The sequence below is a fragment of the Gobio gobio genome (assembly GCF_949357685.1).
Source record: "Gobio gobio genome assembly, chromosome: 16".
Taxonomy (NCBI): domain Eukaryota; kingdom Metazoa; phylum Chordata; class Actinopteri; order Cypriniformes; family Gobionidae; genus Gobio; species Gobio gobio.
This window is the reverse complement of record NC_137109.1, coordinates 46125411-46142987: the sequence shown is the minus strand read 5'-3', so window position 1 is coordinate 46142987 and position 17577 is coordinate 46125411. Positions and strand designations below refer to the sequence as shown.

The 17577-nt window shown below is 35.8% G+C and overlaps 2 protein-coding genes across 3 annotated transcripts; one reads left to right on the top strand and one right to left on the bottom strand.

The window, feature by feature from the left end:
- Positions 1–113: 113 nt before the first annotated feature.
- On the bottom strand, positions 114–10909 carry tmco6 (transmembrane and coiled-coil domains 6). Of its 2 annotated transcripts, none has more exons than XM_079838172.1 (13): positions 10675–10909; positions 10429–10553; positions 10184–10293; positions 8495–8678; positions 8300–8404; positions 7150–7241; positions 5583–5699; positions 5323–5437; positions 4765–4933; positions 4543–4637; positions 3438–3605; positions 555–680; positions 114–454 (listed from the first exon to the last, which is right to left on the bottom strand). In XM_079838172.1, the coding sequence occupies exons 1-13, from the start codon at positions 10763–10765 to the stop codon at positions 434–436; spliced, it is 1518 nt and encodes a 505-aa protein (XP_079694298.1). In that variant the 5' UTR covers positions 10766–10909; the 3' UTR covers positions 114–433. The 2 variants fall into 2 exon arrangements, 1 of the variants encoding a protein (XP_079694298.1); XR_013818105.1 differs by having other exon boundaries at positions 282–454; positions 3438–3538; positions 10675–10883.
- Positions 10910–11198: 289 nt separating this feature from the next.
- Positions 11199–16724, top strand: eif1ad (eukaryotic translation initiation factor 1A domain containing). The gene is made up of 5 exons (XM_079838303.1): positions 11199–11328; positions 11675–11792; positions 11893–12001; positions 12176–12284; positions 16240–16724. Exons 2-5 carry the CDS (start codon positions 11706–11708, stop codon positions 16463–16465), a joined length of 531 nt encoding a protein of 176 aa, XP_079694429.1. The 5' UTR covers positions 11199–11328; positions 11675–11705; the 3' UTR covers positions 16466–16724.
- Positions 16725–17577: the final 853 nt, after the last annotated feature.

Here is a 17577-nt window from a genome sequence, read left to right as displayed (position 1 = left end):
ACACACACACACACACACACACACACACACACACACACACACACACACACACACACACACACACACACACACACACACACACACACACACACACACACACACGGGTGAACTGAGAAGGGGAAGTCAATAAATATTTATTTATAGGCCATGAATCTTAAACAGTATGTGTTTGTGCTCTTGTCACAATGATATAAGGGTTGTATAACTCATGTACTGAATTTTGAAGACATGGCTCCAACGGTTAGCCTGATCATTTAAAAAAAAAAAAAGAAACTTCACATAAGAAGCATTTAGGCCATTTATTTGCTGCACACTTGATAAAACCAGAATGCATAACTAAATGTCCATCTTGGTGAAATGTAAGTATGCTTTAAATCAAAGAAAAAGCAAAAAAATAAATAAAAAAAAGATCTTTGCAATTCTGTCATTGGCATTATGTTGAAATGCTCTCCACCTTTAAAAAAAGAGGAAGAAAGAGGAATGAGAATATCAATAATGGTGATTCCTAACATATAATATGTCCATAAATATGAGCAGGTAAATGCAGTATTGACCTCAGAGAAAGAAGGGAAGTGATGATCGAGAATGTAGGCAGCTTTGACACGTTGCTCTTCTTCACTGTTATACTGAATGGCTTCCAGCAGAGGAACACCATTTAACCTCGTAAACTCCTCGATCACCTGTTACAAGCAGGAGGACTTCAACTCAATTTGTTTTCAAGATTCTAAGGAAGCCTGTCATGAATCTTCATACGTAGATAAAAGTAAAGTGATTTTAAATGCAAGGTCATTATAGTTAACCAAATCTAAAACCATAAAAAAACATACTTAAATGTAAATAAAATAAAGTTAACTGAAACAAAATAAAATTCAGCTAGTTGCCCAGACACATCTCATTTTCATATAGTTTAAGTGGATGTATGAAAATAACTAAAACTAAAATAAAAATTCATTAAAAAAATAGACATATAAAAAAAGAAGAAAAAAAAGCCAAATTTTAAATTAAAATGATAAATGGAACAAATAAAATTCTTAAACTAATAAAAAATATTAAAAGGTACAGTATGTAACTTTTTTTGGTTCAAAATTAACATTTAAATAATGACTCAATTACGGATGCAACAATTCAGTTAGTCCACGGTTCAATACATACCTCGTTTTTTTATCCTGATGGCTTTAGGCCTGTCGCGATTGGTTGATACAACCGACTGCGTCGACGCTGATGATTAATCGACATCAATATTTTTAATCGACTGGGTAAGTTGCATACGAAATGAAATTGCATTAGTACCGGTACTTTAAAAAAAAAAATGACAGCACTCTAATAAGAGCAGTATTTCTTAATGTGCATAGATGTGCGACAGCAGGAGTGAGGATGTGTGTGTGAGCTCTGCTTCTACTGTTCACTAAACAATGGAAGCAGAACAGTCAAATATATACGCGCAGCTCAGGAAAAAGATTGCAACAGAAAAGTGCAATGCGGCCGGGACGTGCTCGCGCTGACCAAACTCTGACCTGAAGCGCGCAGCCGCGCACACACCTTTCACTCAGACAGATCGCGACGTCAGTTTCGCGGATACTTGGGTTTGAATGGTCAAAAATATGTACAAATGCACGTCCTGGTGAGTATTCAGGTAAACACAGTCGGATATGTCTTTGGTGAACGTATAACGTTACAGAGTTGGGTGAGAAATCGGATGTGTTACAATTAATTTGGCCCGTGCAGGTCTTAAAGGGACGGACCTATTGTGATTAATGTTAATCAAACAACAAAAGAAAATAGAAAATCACCCCATGCTTGACTGAATAACTAGGGCTGTCAAAAGATTAATCGCATCCAAAATAAAAGTTTGTGTTTACATAATATATGTGTGTGTACTCTGTTAATTATTATTTATATATAAATACAAACACACATTCATGTATATATTTAAGAAATATTGGCATGTATATACTGTATACACATTTATATAATCTATAATATATATATAAATGTAAATGTTTTATATATAAAAATAGATTTTTTTTCTTAAATATATACATGCTTGTGTGTGTATTTATATATAAATAATAATTAACAGAGTACACACACATATATTATGTAAGCACAAACTTTTATTTTGGATGCGATTAATCGGAAGAAAGAATCAGATTTCACTATAAAATATACATTGATTCTTATTAAAGCTACTGTATTAAAGTTTTTTCAGTCAAGAGCAGTGAGTGATTTTCTTTTTGTCTTTTGTTGTTTTATTAACATTAAAGGGATAGTTCACTCAAAAATTAAAATTTTGTCATCGATTACTCGCGCTCAAGTTGTTTTACACCTGAATAAAGTTCTTGCTTCTGTTGACCATAAAATATATATTTGAAGAAGTCCCCATTGACTTCCATTGTAGGAAAAATACTATGCAAGTCAATGGCTACCTTCAACTGTCTGGTTACCAACATTCATCAAAATATCTTCTTCTGTGTTCAACAGAAGAAATGAATACAGGTTTAGAACAACATTAGAGTAAATAATGACAGAATTTAAATTTTGGGGTGAAATGTCCCTTTATGGAGAGCATGTTCACTATTCGGCTGCGCTGCTGTCACTTTAAGACCTGCACGCATCTATACAGACACTGATGCAATTTTACTTTCACTTTAGGCATAACCAACTGTGTTTATGTTAACCATGTGTGCATTTGACAGTATTAGCGCAGTAAGATTATTTAGTCCAGTAATCACGTCCTGTTTGGATATTTACTCATACCAGCGCGTTGACTCACAGGCACACACAAACAGCGTCAATTTCGGAGATAAAAAAAATGCACGGAAATTAATTAAATAAATGCAAAACCGAAAATATGCAATTTATAAGCACGTACTGAACCGTGGACGTCGTACCGAACGTTTCGATATTATATTGAGAATTGTGGCATCCCTAGTGTCAATATATCATCAATCCTTCTTCCGAAATTTAATTTTTTTCTTGATTCACAATGGTAAGCCTATTATAATTGCTTATATTTTACACCTGTCAGGATGGTTTTTACTGGAAATTGTGTACATACGCAATAAAAGATAACACGACAGAGCTCATAATAAAACAAGAATCAACATGTGCTTGGCTTTTCAGAGATGGCGAGAACTGAAGAGTTTTAAATGTTGTCAAAGCGGCGCAGAGATGATGTTTATCACTCAACAGATGAGTAATGTGTTTCACTGAACAGATAAATTACAATGAACTCTGTTAGAGAGCTAGATATGTCAAAGCATTATCTATTGTGAAGGGTCATATTCATCCACACTATCAAAATGCATGCAGTTTTGTTTAACCGCTAGAGGGCCAAAGGTTACACCGTGTACCTTTAATGAAAAATATAATAGTATCTCAGTGATACTAAAATGACACGGTTTAAGTGAGAAAGGGGTTTATATGATCATATTCACCTGTGGGCTGCTGGATAGCAGCATGTACAGCACTTCCAGGCTCAGTGTGACCACATCCGGCTCGGCCATCTTGAGTGTGGCACAGAGGGCAGTGAGCAGTCCTGCTTGTGTCAAACGAACACAGTATTCTGTGCCATGATGGGCGATATTACCCAGAACTCTCAGTGCCTTGTACAAACATTAATGATTGTGAGAACATTAGATGTATGTTATCAAAATGTACATGTTTTTGTAATTATGAATATAGTAGAACTTCAGCAGCAGAGAGATTTGATATATATATATATAGTAAAAGGTTTTTGAATGTTTCTGAAAGAAGTACCTTTTTCTTACCAAGGCTGCATTTATTTGATCAGGACAGTAAAATTAACAGTGATAGGCCTACTGTGAAATATTATTGCTATAATTAACTGATTTCTGTGGAAATCTATTTTAAAATAAATAATTCCTGTGATGCACAGCTGAATTTTCAGCATCATTACCCCAGTCTTCAGTGTCACATGATCCTTCAGAAATCAGTCTAATAGATTTGGTGCTAAAGAAACATTTATTATTATTATTAAAGTTAAACACAGATTCTTTGATGAATAGAAAGTTAAAAGAACAGCATTATAAATATAACTTTTTTGTACTTACTGTCTTTTAAATAATTTTTTTTAAAGAAATTTAAATGTGCATTTTCTAAATAAAAGTATTATTATTATTTTTTTTTTAAATCTTACTTACCCCAAATATATATATATATATATATATATATATATTTTTTTTTTTTTAAGCAAAAAAATCAGGTTTCGACATTGATAGGAATAAGAAATTATCTGAAGCATGATTTCTGAAGGATCATGTGACATGAAGACTGAAGTAATGGCAGCTGAAAATTCAGGAATACATTTTATTCTAAAATATATTATAACAGAAACCAGTTAATTTAAATTGTCGTAATATTTCACAGTGTTACTGTATTTTTAATTAAATAAATGCAGCCTTGGTGAGATTAAGAGACTTCTTTTAAAAACCTTGTACATATATATAGTGGGTCAGAGCCCAAAAATGTAGGTATACATGTTAGAGTAATGTATATACTGTATGCATGCCTGTTCCTCACCATTGAGTTCATTCCTTTTGAAAAAGACAGAAATTGGATTAATATGGGAACCATATTAAGGAGCAGCAGACCAGAGCAAAACCCACTTGAACCAGCTGAAAAAAAATTAAATAGTACATCAGTAAATCAATAAAACACAAGTTCATTGTAGTTCGAGCTTTATTGCTGAGTTAACTGGGATGGAAATCATTTTGAGCAAATGCAGGCTAATGTCCCGCTCACCGGTGAGGTTGTTGAGCGCCCACAGGCTCTCTCTGGACAGAGCAGGATGAAGGCGAAGGTAAGCCTGACTGAAGAGACACAACGTGGCAAGGAGACGAGTGTCCTCTGGCATTACATCACCTCCACTGACCAGCAGGTTACCAAGGCAACGCAGAAGAGGCCAAATGAGCTGCACAGCAAAAACAAAGTGAGGGTCCAGAGAAAAGCAGAATGAGTTTTTCAGAGGATGAGAGACTCATCAGGAACCACAGGATCATAATACAGATAAAATGTGCAATTGGATCTGTTTGAGAGCTGAAGGTCAAATATTTTTGTATGAAAGCTCAATTATGACGTTCAATCGGCATCTATACCACAATTACATTATGCTTCATGAGATTCTTACAATTATGTAATAGTAAGAATTCATTATAAAAGCATTGATAATTGGATTATATATTAATATAGGCACTGTTTCTGTTCATTGAACATGCCAATTTAAGATGACTCTCATTCTAAACCCCATGTGCAATATGTATGTGATGTGGGTTATATATATATTTTGCTGTGATGACTTACCAACTCCATCCCACCCTCAAGGTTTCCTTGAGCAACAGCGCCTCCTAGTGTTATTAAAACAGCACTGCATTGTGAGAGGGCACCTAGTGCAATCAGCATCGAGTTATCCAAATTACTGCAAGCAAACCACAACATCATGTCATATAACAACTGATTTTTTTACCCACTAGTCACTTTTTTTCCAGACAGTTTTAGACCAACCCTTCATTATTCTGTCTTTGTTCAGTAAAAAGTTAGTATGAAAGGAGAAAAGGCCGCACCTGCTGACTAAATAGTGCAAACACCACATGCACTCGATCGCTGGCCCAAAACCAAACTCAGGATCTGGAGTCAATGCTGAGATCACATGAGGGACTATTCCTGAAGCCATGACCGCTCTGGGGTTTAAAAACACACAACAAACACAGAGAGATTAGTGGCGAGTTGAGATGAATATCCTATTATTTGTCATCAGCATCAACAATTTACAGTAAACGTAAACCGTAGCAATTTCAGTGTACCAAGACCTTAGTTTATTCTTTGCACATACAAACCCCTGGCAAAAGTTATGGAGTCACCACACTTAGATTCCTAGATTCCTTTTTTACTTTATAGCAAATAAACAAAAACACAGATATGACAAAAAAAAAAAAAAAGAATATAAAGAATTAGTACTTTCTCGCTCACCCTCTGGCTTTTATGACAGCCTGAATTCTTTCTGCAAACCCGGAGGCTGCATTTTCAGGACCGCATTTGTAGGACCCAAGAAATGATTTAGTTCAGTTGTTCTCAAAATGTTTAATCCAAGTACCACCTCAGAAAATCTTTGGCTCTCCAAGTACCACCATAATGACCAACTTTAAAATCCAGTAGTAGGCCTAACTATTCAGCTACAGCTCTGCACAGTTCAAAAACTAGGCAGTTTACTCCTAATAAGAACCATATTTATTGTTGTCAGCCACATTAACATTGTAAATACAGTTTGTACATTAACACTGCACTGTGCTTACATACAGGTAAATAAAATAATTAAATAATGATTCAATTAAAATATGTTGTAAAGTTAAATTAAAACTGGACTGTACTTAAATGTAAAACAAAAACTTTACTCAAATAAAGATTCAATTCAAATGTATGCGTTTTAACAATCATTTTTTTAGTGATTCCTCTGCGTACCACTAGAGGCAGCCTGAGTACCACTAGTTGTACTCGTACCACACTTTGAGAACCACTTAGTTGTTTAATTGATTAAGTTTAATTGATATATTGTCCTAACCAACCCCTAGCCCTAAACCTACCCGTTGATAACCCTGTTGAAATATTTTAACTAATTTAAGCAATTGAGTCGGCAATGGCCGTGCCTGCTGTTGTGTTAAAAATAAGGTGGAAAAAGTTTGAATCAGGTCTGCTCTGGAGTACACTTGGCTAGATGGCGCGGTCACAAAAAAGTAGGGTCCTAGAAATGCCGGCAGTCCTAAAAGTGCAGCCTCCGGTATGGCAGGCAGATAATATTGTGCTAAGGTGTGCAAGCACTCTCTTTTAACTGCTGACTAATTTGCGTTTTAGACTTACACTGGTATTATGATTCAATGATTTCAGATCTTTAATTTAGATTCATTTTTGACTCTACTTGATCCGGAAAAAAAATGCCATTAATAAAAAAAATTAACTAAATTTGAAGAAGTGTTTCATGGAGCCAAAATGTTACGCTATTGAATTTTTTTTTGGACATACCTGTGATTTGAGTATTTCCTATAAAGTAAAAAATGCTAGGTGAACATCCTCTTTCCATAGCTTTTGCCAGGGGTTGTACTTAAAATCCTTAGGTAACGAACTCTGGTCACTTACGGAATGATTTTTTCAGCTGCGTCTTTTGCTTGTAGCAGCTGAGACAAAGTGAAGCCAACCGCCTCCACCACTGCCAGATTATACCTCTGATTCTAGAACAGAGAAATGACCCGGGCACATTTCACCCCCCACAAAATATTATATTTTTTCCTTTTAAATTAAAAAAAAAAAAATAATTATGTATATGTATATATGAAGACTTCAGATGTAAAAGCCTCTAAGTCCATCTGACGTTTATCTTTAAAATCAGCATTTTTGTCAGGCTTCTATGTGTAGCTTTCTACCTAAGAACCAGTACATCTGAATGGGCTGAGACTGGGATTTAGTGGGTTTGAAGTGAAAGTATTTTATGAACGTATACTATATGCGGAGAGCATTCACTCTGTATTGTTATCTCATTTTTGACCAAAGTGGCTTTTAGAGGCTTTTGCATCGGAACTCTTCATATATATATATATACATATATTAAAATATATGGCACACTGTGAGATTTTTATTTGTTAATTTATTTCATTATTATAATTTTTTTGCATTATGTGGCAATTTAGCCACATCATTTCCACCAAGAAATTCTGTAATATGAGAAATAAATATAAAGAAGTTAAATATGAATCTATTGCATCACCATTGAAACTAATGTATAAAAACCCCCACTAAGCATCTGGACATATTAAATCGTCCTATGTGTGTGTGTGTGTGTGTGTGTGTGTGTATGTGTTGCATTGTGAGAATTTCTTTGCATTTTTAATTCATTATTTATTTATTATTTTATATAATACATATTTTCCCGAAGAAATTCTGTAATATGAGAAATAAATATAAAAGTAATATAAATATTACTGTAATATGAGAACTAAAAATAAAAATGTTAAATATGAAAAATATTTTATCGCCATTGAAAATAATGAGAACAAAAAAACCCCACAAAAGCAAAGTATTTGGACATATTAAAATGGTCCTAAAAAGCTTAATTTTCATCATGCAAAATATAATTTCTTGATTCTGGAAAAAAAATACGATGCAGAAAAGTTTGCGTGAGATTCATCCTATAAGGATGCACTATTATCAGTATAAACTGAGAGATGTGTAAAAGTCAGGATGATTATAACCAAAAAGCGATAGCGATTAATATTAACCCAAATGAGCTTACGTTAATACAGTTTGCCAGTGCAGAAACGATTCCCTGAGCTAGAAGCTTCTCTCTAACTACAGCGCTGTCAGGACACAGATTTCCCAGAGTGTACAAACAGAGTTCCTAAAGGAAAAGACAAAAGAGACACATTTATGAGGAATTGTCGACTGCCTCCCTCTGACACTGACTTTAACAGAGCAGTAACTCGCTGACCGTTAGCTTAGTGCTCTGGCTGGAGAGGTAGGTGAGGAGGTACGGGCCAGCAGGCAGACAGGCCTGACCTGCGCTGGGATGAGTAGAGTGAGACAGCTGATGGAGACAGCGTGCTGCTTCCAGCTGACACTGGCCATTAGGAGCACTGAGCTGCCCGATCAACATGTGCATGCTGTTCTCTGATCTGAAGAAAAATAGAGGCACTGCATTAGTCAGTACAGTATATATGGCTGGATATCTAATAAAGTTATGTTTTTAAGTCTCTTATGCTCATCTAAGATGCATTTATTTGATTAAAAACATAGTTAAAATAGTAATATTGTGAAATATTACAATTAACATGATATTATCAATGACTGCAAATGCTTAAGAGTCTATAATTGGATCATTATTGCGAGTGATTATTATGTTTCTAGCATGTTATATGTTTGGCAGTTCTTCATATTATGGCCATTTTCCAGGATGAATATAGTTCCAGCACATCCCAAAGACTTTCAATGATATTATGGTCTGGAGTCTCAGAGCTGCCAATTCTATGGAATTCCAAAGCTGCCAATATTAAAAATAAATAAATACTAGGGCTGTCAAAAGATTAATCGCATCCAAAAAAAAAGTTTGTGTTTACATAATATATGTGTGTGTACTCTGTTAATTATTATTTATATATAAATACACACACATTCATGTATATATTTAAGAAATATTTGCATGTATATACTGTATATACATTTATATAATCTATAATATATATAAATATAAATGTTTTATATATAAAAAATAATATTTTTTTCTTAAATATATACATGCTTGTGTGTGTTTTTATATATAAATAATAATTAACAGAGTACACACACATATATTATGTAAACACAAACTTTTATTTTAGATGCGATTAATCGCGATTAATCTTTTGACAGCCCTAATAAATACATAAATAAATATACAAATAAATGTAAAAAAGCAAAAATAAATAAATACATATATAAATAAATAAATATACATAGAAAAGCAACAAAAAAACATTTTACAGCTCAGTCCAATACAGAATGGATTAATCTGCGTTTTTTTTTTTTATCGTTAATTTCGATTAATTAATCTGAGAAAAAAATTATGCGTTAAAAAAAATAACGCAGATTAATCCATACTGTATTGAACTTTGACCATGACCTGTAAAATTATTTTGACAGCCCTAATTTCTACATTTATGTATTTCTACATTTATTTATTCCTACATTTCTTTGTGCGTAGGGTAATGAGGAGGGCGTGGTTTACCTCAGACATAGCAATCGAGCTCAGAGTAGGCGAGGGCGAAGCGTTGAGGCCACAGTGACACCTTGAGGTCGAAATACAATAAGTATAGCGAACTAACGTTGATACTATCTGTGACTTGGTTAGGTTTATGGCCAAAATCTTAAATCTTACCGTGTGACATGGATAAGCTAGGCCTACTCTTTATTCCGGACATGGCCGCAGAACATCGTCTGGTCTGGATTTGTAAAATGTCCTGGGCTAACAAACATGAACATTTATCTATTTTTGCTTTTTTACATTTATTTGTATATTTATTTATGTATTTATTTATATTTAATATTGGCAGCTTTGGAATTCCATACAGTTCATGTGTAAAAATGATTCTTCAAATATATATAATTGTCCTAAGTAAGGTCCATGTTGGTTTTGAGGTCATACTTAAAGAAAGTGAGTTGAGTCTCTGGGTTTCTTAGTGCTTTTCTTAGAGATGAAAGACGCGCTGCTTTCTCCTCACCCCCAGACTGGACTCCACATATCATCTCTCTGACCTAATGTTACACATACAACACACAAGCTATATGCTTTATATGACATATAAACAATATGTATAGTTTGTTGAGGAAGAGATGCCTTCCGCATTATATAGTAAAGAAATAAATGAGCACTTCTCTCTGGAGACTCACCTGTTCAGGTGACAGAGGAGTGGAGCCAGACTCCTCCATGGAGTCTTCCTTATCCTCTTCCTCATCCACATTCTGCAGGAGTCTCTTGCTGATGAGCTGTCTGTCTCTACGTGCCTGTCTAAGAGCTATGGATAGATGAAAACGTGAATAATTTATTATATTGCCTACATTAAAGCATATGTAAAATCAACATATACAATCATGGATTAAGAAATGACCCAGGAATAGTAAAGCACACACACACACCTTTCTCAAACTCTCGTCTCTTGCGTTTAAACTCCTCCAAATCACTGGCAGATCCACTTGCTTTGTGGTGGAGGGTTTTCAATCTCCACATATTTTTGATCACTGCTCACGGCATCCAAATGCGAGTTTGTCGTATTAATTTACTGTGTATAACATACAAACCTGAACTGTACTCTCATCACATATTTTATCAGCCTGGCTTATAATGTGAACGGTGAAACTAATATTTCAAAATAAAAGTTAAATCGGAAACGGGGAATGATATCCATATAATAATACTAATACTAACAACAACAACAGCAATAATAACAATAATAATAATAATAATTAGAATTATTACTGTAACAAAAATACATTGTTTTGATAATTTATAAATATTTTACAGGACGTTATATACAAATCTCACCTGTGATTTCTTTCCTGTTAACCATCCCTCCTCCAAATACATTTAAAATGCATATGTATGTATTTATTATGCCTAATGATCCTCTCACACCGTATGACTTTTAATTTGAAATGTTCATATCCCGTCTCAACTTTCGCGTTTCGCTTCACACTTCTCTGTAGAAGATTCGGGTAAACGCTCTCAATTAATCTCAATGCCATTAGTAAATAAACTCAGAATACAACCAGCGGTTCATATACAGTTTCTAGGTAAGTGGCTATGGAAATGTGAGCTTTTACAATGTAAATTAATCTAGACATTGAAGGTTTTTACTTGTCAACACAGCATGAAGGCCACATGTTTCTACAGCATACTTTCATTTAACGAACAGTAGTGTTATGTAATCATATGTTTAAATGATTTGCTTTTTGAATATTATATTTATAATGATTATGAGAGTGGACACTGATTTCCAGTTGTAGCATGGTGTCAGGATATAGTTTGTATGCAGAGTTGGCCTATGGTCATAAACTCACAATGTGCTTTTTGAGCATCATTCTTGACAGCTCACATGCACGCCTCTTAAATCCATTTCTCAAACATTTTTTTTTTCAGGTGACACGTTTTTCAGAGGTTTACATCCACCATGTCAAAGGCAACCAAACGCAAACACGTAGTGAAAGAAGTTCTGGAGGACTGTGTCACACCCACTGAAGACCAGCATATCATGAGGGTACCTTTGCAGTAGTTTTTGGTGTCTGTACGACTTTGAGAGCTCAATATTCTGAGTATACCTACAATGTTAGTAATAATTACACACCTTCTCATCACAGGTCTTGGGAAGTAATGGCAATAACCTCCATGAAGCTGTGACTGGCAGTGGCGAGCGCTTCCTCGTCAGTATGCCCACTAAGTTCCGCAAGAACCTCTGGATCAAACGAGGTTAGTTTACTCTGCCTTTTCTGGGCATATAACAACTCTGTACTACATAGATCACAGTCTTTGTAATGTGTTTCAGCAATACATTTATAATGTGTTTTGAAACAAATCTCAGAATTGCCTTTACAGGGACTTTAAAGACACTAAACGTTTTCACAATCTTTCTCTTTTTTTTAGGAGACTTTGTCATTGTTGATCCTATTAAAGAAGGAGGGAAGGTGAAAGGAGAAATAAGCTTCATACTTTACAGGGACCATATTCAGTACCTGAGGAAACTTGGTGCCTGGTAAGGCTATTGAGGTTTTTACCGTTTTAATTTAAACCCTGTAGTCAATCATTTTATTTCTTAAAACTCATCTGTGATCACCAAAATTACATATTTAAGCGGGTATTCTTGTGAAAAAAAAAGATTCATACCGTAAAATAGATTGAATGTAACTTGCTTCATTTAGTATAGACTTGGTCGGCATTACTGGGAACGCCCACAAAACGTCATATTCGCCATATGCCGTGGGGGAAAACAAGCCATTAGAATGAATGCACGATTGCCTTGTTAGACGCTTTATCTTTACTCTTTGTATTACGATTGATTTTTGCTTGGTGCAGTCCCGAAAAGTTGCGATGTGACGTTCTACACCTCTAGTAAGTTACAAAAAAAACCTGATCTGAAGTTTTATAGTAAGTAAGTAAGTAAATTTATTTATAAAGCACATTTAAATTCAGCTTACAATGACCAAAGTGAGTGGTTTATACTGCTAAATAAACAGACAGAGCCGTTCGTCAATTCCCAAAGCCTGTTCAATACATCCATTACAATGAAACATTTGCACTACATGATGCTGGTATTATTGTAAAGATTAAAACAAGAGATTTCATTAATTGCAATGGCAAAAGTTTGTTGAACAAAACGCCAATAAAGTCATACTTGTCACGGTACTCGAACTGAGTCAGAAATACTGTCAATCTATCGTTAAAGCAGTTTTTTCCACGATGAGCGATCACATAGCCACATAATGCGTGAGGTTATTAATATGCAAAACATTCAAAAGTCTAATTTATTTCATGATGGATGGGAAGGGCTGGGCTCATGCTTGTGCCTCAAGCTGATAGTCACAAATGTACGACACTTGTACATTTTCTTGTCAAAATGCAGCTGCTCCCACAAATATTACACAATATAATAGCTAGGCTACTTTATAAATCACCCAGTCTTTTGACGGTTGCTATAAAAAGTAAATAAAAAAAACTTCTAATAATGTTGTGACACTGACATGTCAACTCCAAATATCAATTTCATAGCACAAGACACGTTTTATGATCATTTTAAAATGTTAAATGTATGTAATATATACTTTTAATCCATTAAATTCAGGAACACTGAATTAATGTCTTCATGGAAAGACAGGTCACACCTATATAGGTGTCGGGGGAGCTGTATGTATTTTGATGAGAAAATGGCACCTCTGGCCATTGATTCCATTGAGTCGTTTATCAGTCACAGGAGACTGTACGGACAATCTGACACAATACAGCTCAGTTTTTTCTATATATCTTGCTCTGTCGAGCAGCAAAAGTGATTCTACACAGGCTAAACTGGGTTAACCCAATGCATTTACATTGTGGGGAATGGACTGTTTTCCGCCACGCCCCGCCCCAGCTATGACACGACGTCGACCAAGTCTATACACAGATGAATAAATATGAGACCCGCCTCCACTCACTAATACAGGGTCATCTGTATCAGAATGGTAATGTGTTTTATGTATCGCTCTCTATAACGTCGGACACATAGTAGTAACTAATATGATTAGCCTTTGGCTTGACTACGTTATCAAACAGTTAAAAACGTGTTGCTAATGTTAAACAAACCATGTTCCCATCTAGGGATGTGACGGTGAGGAAATTTTCCCACCGGTTAATTGATGTGTGACAACACCGGTAATACCGGTATCACCGGCGGAGGCTTTTAAATCATTAATTCTATCTAACCGAAAGTAACATGCACACGACCGCTCTGAACTGAAAACACGCCAGTACGCACACACCGTGAATGACAGCTCGTCTGTAAATGCGCGCTCTGTGAGGCCATGGGTGCGTCTCAATCAGTTCCCTAGTTCAGTAGTCAGGGCACTGATCAAGCATTGATCAGTCTATGATTGAAATGCACGCCATGAATGAATAACAGTTCGTCCATAAAGCCTTGCTTATACTCGACGCGCCCGCACGAGCGCGAGGGTGCGCGCGGCAAAAATAAATGCGCGCAGTCAGCGTAGCGCGGAGGCTCGCACTGCGGAGCCAGGCGAAAGTAAACAATGCGCTCTCTGTGCGGCCGTACACATTTTGCTTTCGGTTTTGAATTAGCGCTAATTCGGCTGCGGGTTGCTTGAATTGTGGGTTCATTAGCCTATTATTTTTAATGAAAAACACAACAACAAAACAAATGACAAACTCCCTTAAATAGGCGCTTTTACGTTTCGCTTTGAAACCAAATCTTCCGCGATCATCTCAGTCAGCTCCTCACTCTTAAAGGGTTAGTTCACCCAAAAATGAAAATTCTGTCATTAATTACTCACCCTCATGTCGTTGGACACCCGTAAGACCTCCGTTCATATTCGGAACACAAATGAAGATATTTTAGTTGAAAGCTGATGGCTGAGAAAGGCTTCACACAGGCCTCCATTGGCATTCAGTACATTGACACTTCCAAGATCCATGAAAGGCACTTAAAACGTCGTTACAAAGTCTATCTCACCACAGTGGCTCTACAATAATCATACAATGCGACGACAATAGTTTTTGTGCGCAAAAAAAAATCAAAATAACACCTTTATCCAACTTGTTTTTGTCTTCCGTGTGCGCCTCCACGACGCATGCGCGAGAATATGACGTAGCGCCGGTGTTCGGAAATCGAGGAAATACACACTTAAGCTCCATTTTGAGCACTACGCCGAGACCTAAAGCACGATCAATGTAGAATCCAACAGCTTAGACACGCGCGTCTTCCTCTGCTCGTAAACAAATCGCTTCTGGGTCATATGTCCGAACGCCGGATCTGCGTCATATTCTCGCGCATGCGTCGTGGAGGCATACACGGAAGTCGAGAACAAGTTGGATAAAGGTGTTATTTTGATTTTTTTTGCGCACAAAAACTATTGTCGTCGCATTGTATGATTATTGTAGAGCCACTGTGGTGAGATAGACTTTGTAACGACGTTTTAAGTGCCTTTCATGGATCTTGGAAGTGTCAATGTACTGAATGCCAATGGAGGCCTGTGTGAAGCCTTTCTCAGCCATCAGCTTTCAACTAAAATATCTTCATTTGTGTTCCGAATATGAACGGAGGTCTTACGGGTGTCCAACGACATGAGGGTGAGTAATTAATGACAGAATTTTCATTTTTGGGTGAACTAACCCTTTAAATCTGATGAATGACTCCTGCCGCTGCCGAGACTCACGGTCGGATCCTGCTTTATTAAGCAGATACGTTCAGTTTTTGTTTGTTTTGTCTGTTTTCTAACTGAACTAAATTATTTTATTACTATAAAAAAATCAAAAAGACAGTGGGCGGTGCCACGGTGGGCAAGTGATGTAACCGGTGTTGAGTCTGGACACCGGTAACACCGACTATCGTAGCAAGCCTATTCCCATCCGTCATCTCAGAATCAGACGGCTGCCTTAAAAAACATCATCCTTAGAAACGCTTTGAACATCATAGAACGTCAGTGTAGAAAGGCATATAGGTCATCATAACTTCGTAATATACATAATTCACCTGCTATATTGCAAAATGTACCCGATTTTTCACATCAACAGAAAAAAATACCACAGATTGAAGTCGTCAGAGAGTAGTTGATGATATGCTAAAGCAGTAAAGCACATTGACGTGATTGGTTTCAAGGTTTGTGGCGTCAGAAACACCAGCGATTTCAAACTGTGTTTTTGTGACTGTTTTAAGAAGAAAATGACTTCTGAATTTGTACATGGTTTGTCTTCAAGCATATTAAAAACGCCACAAACAACAATAAAAACATGATTTTCTCCACGGGGGGTCTTTAATAAGTAAATATTAATATCACTATAATTTAAATATATTACTTGCATAATGCATGTTTGATAATTTTTGCAAATGCAACGTTTGTCTATAATGTTCATATTTGCATTAGCATTAAGCAACAGTAATTCCCGTTATCATGTGTAAAAAAGCGGAAATGTGTTAAGCATCATTTTCACACTTCACACAGGCCAGAAGGATTCCAGGAGGATCGCACATCCGGTGAGAGGAACGAAGGAACACCGAAAGAACGAAGTGAAAGAAAAACCGAGGAGGAGGAGGATGACAGCGACTCGGAGGATGATGACAGCGATCTTTTTGTGAACACCAATCATCCCACTGTTCTCTACAGTGAGAGTGAGGAAGAAACGGATGAAGATGAGGAGGAAAAGGAAGAAGATAAAGGAAGAGCATAAAACAAGCAAACTGCTTGCACTACAGCATGACCAAGGCCAGTTTTCTATGATCATTAAGAACCTTTATAGGGTTTAAAAAACACAATGCCTGAGACTGATATTTTCAGAGCTGAATCCTTTCCCTCGAATGGCTTTCAGATGGTGTTTCTGGTTTAGTTTAGTCCAATCTAAAAGTCATTTTTGTTTAATTAAAAGGAAACAGATTATGTATAATAATTCTTGTAAATAAGGTTTTGTAATAAACTTTGTTTTGTATGCTTGTCGTTTTGTCCATATAATCTTTTTTTTTTTACATTTTGAAGGAATATTTAACTAACTATGAATGTAAGCATGAAATGTATCTTATCTATTTAAGATGCATGTTATAGATATTTATGTGAATGACTTATGTTAAAAAATTTTTTAGCCTTAACTTGATCTTCCAATGAAATGGAGATTTCTCTTTACGTCACAATATGGAAGAAAATATGTCATTACTTCTGTTTCATCGCAAATTAAAAAATTGTGAAGGTTAAAAGCAAAAATTCATACAGAAGACCATACAATGCACAACATCCGTTTTTAAGTGTTCAATGAGAACTGGGAGAAAATAAATAATAGGCTACTCATAAATAATGTATGAGGGACGATAAATGAAAAGGATATTATATGGAACAAATGAAAACGTCTAATAACAAAACAAACCAAGAAATAAGGCAAATTCCCCTGTGTCTCGTGCAATGCGAAGGGCGTGAAGTGATCACAGGTGTGTGTGTGTGTGAGGCCGCACCAAAGATACTCATTTGCGGTTAAAGATTAGAGTTAAGCAGACAAGGGGCTAGTTGTCACACTTTTCACTCTAGAAAATATTAGTAAAATTCTATAGACACAAAAAGGTAACTCTTGGGTACCTAAAATGGATAACAGCCAACATGAAATTAATTAAAAAGAAGTACAAATATATCTATTTTGACCTCAAAACCTTTTCCCCTTTTTATTATAACATGATTTCCACCCACAGTATCAGATTTGATTGAAATCAAGAGTTTCTGACAGCTGTTTGTGTATGTTTTGGTTTAATTTACATATGCTTGATGTTGTTTTACAAGTTGCCACCATGAATTGTATGTAGG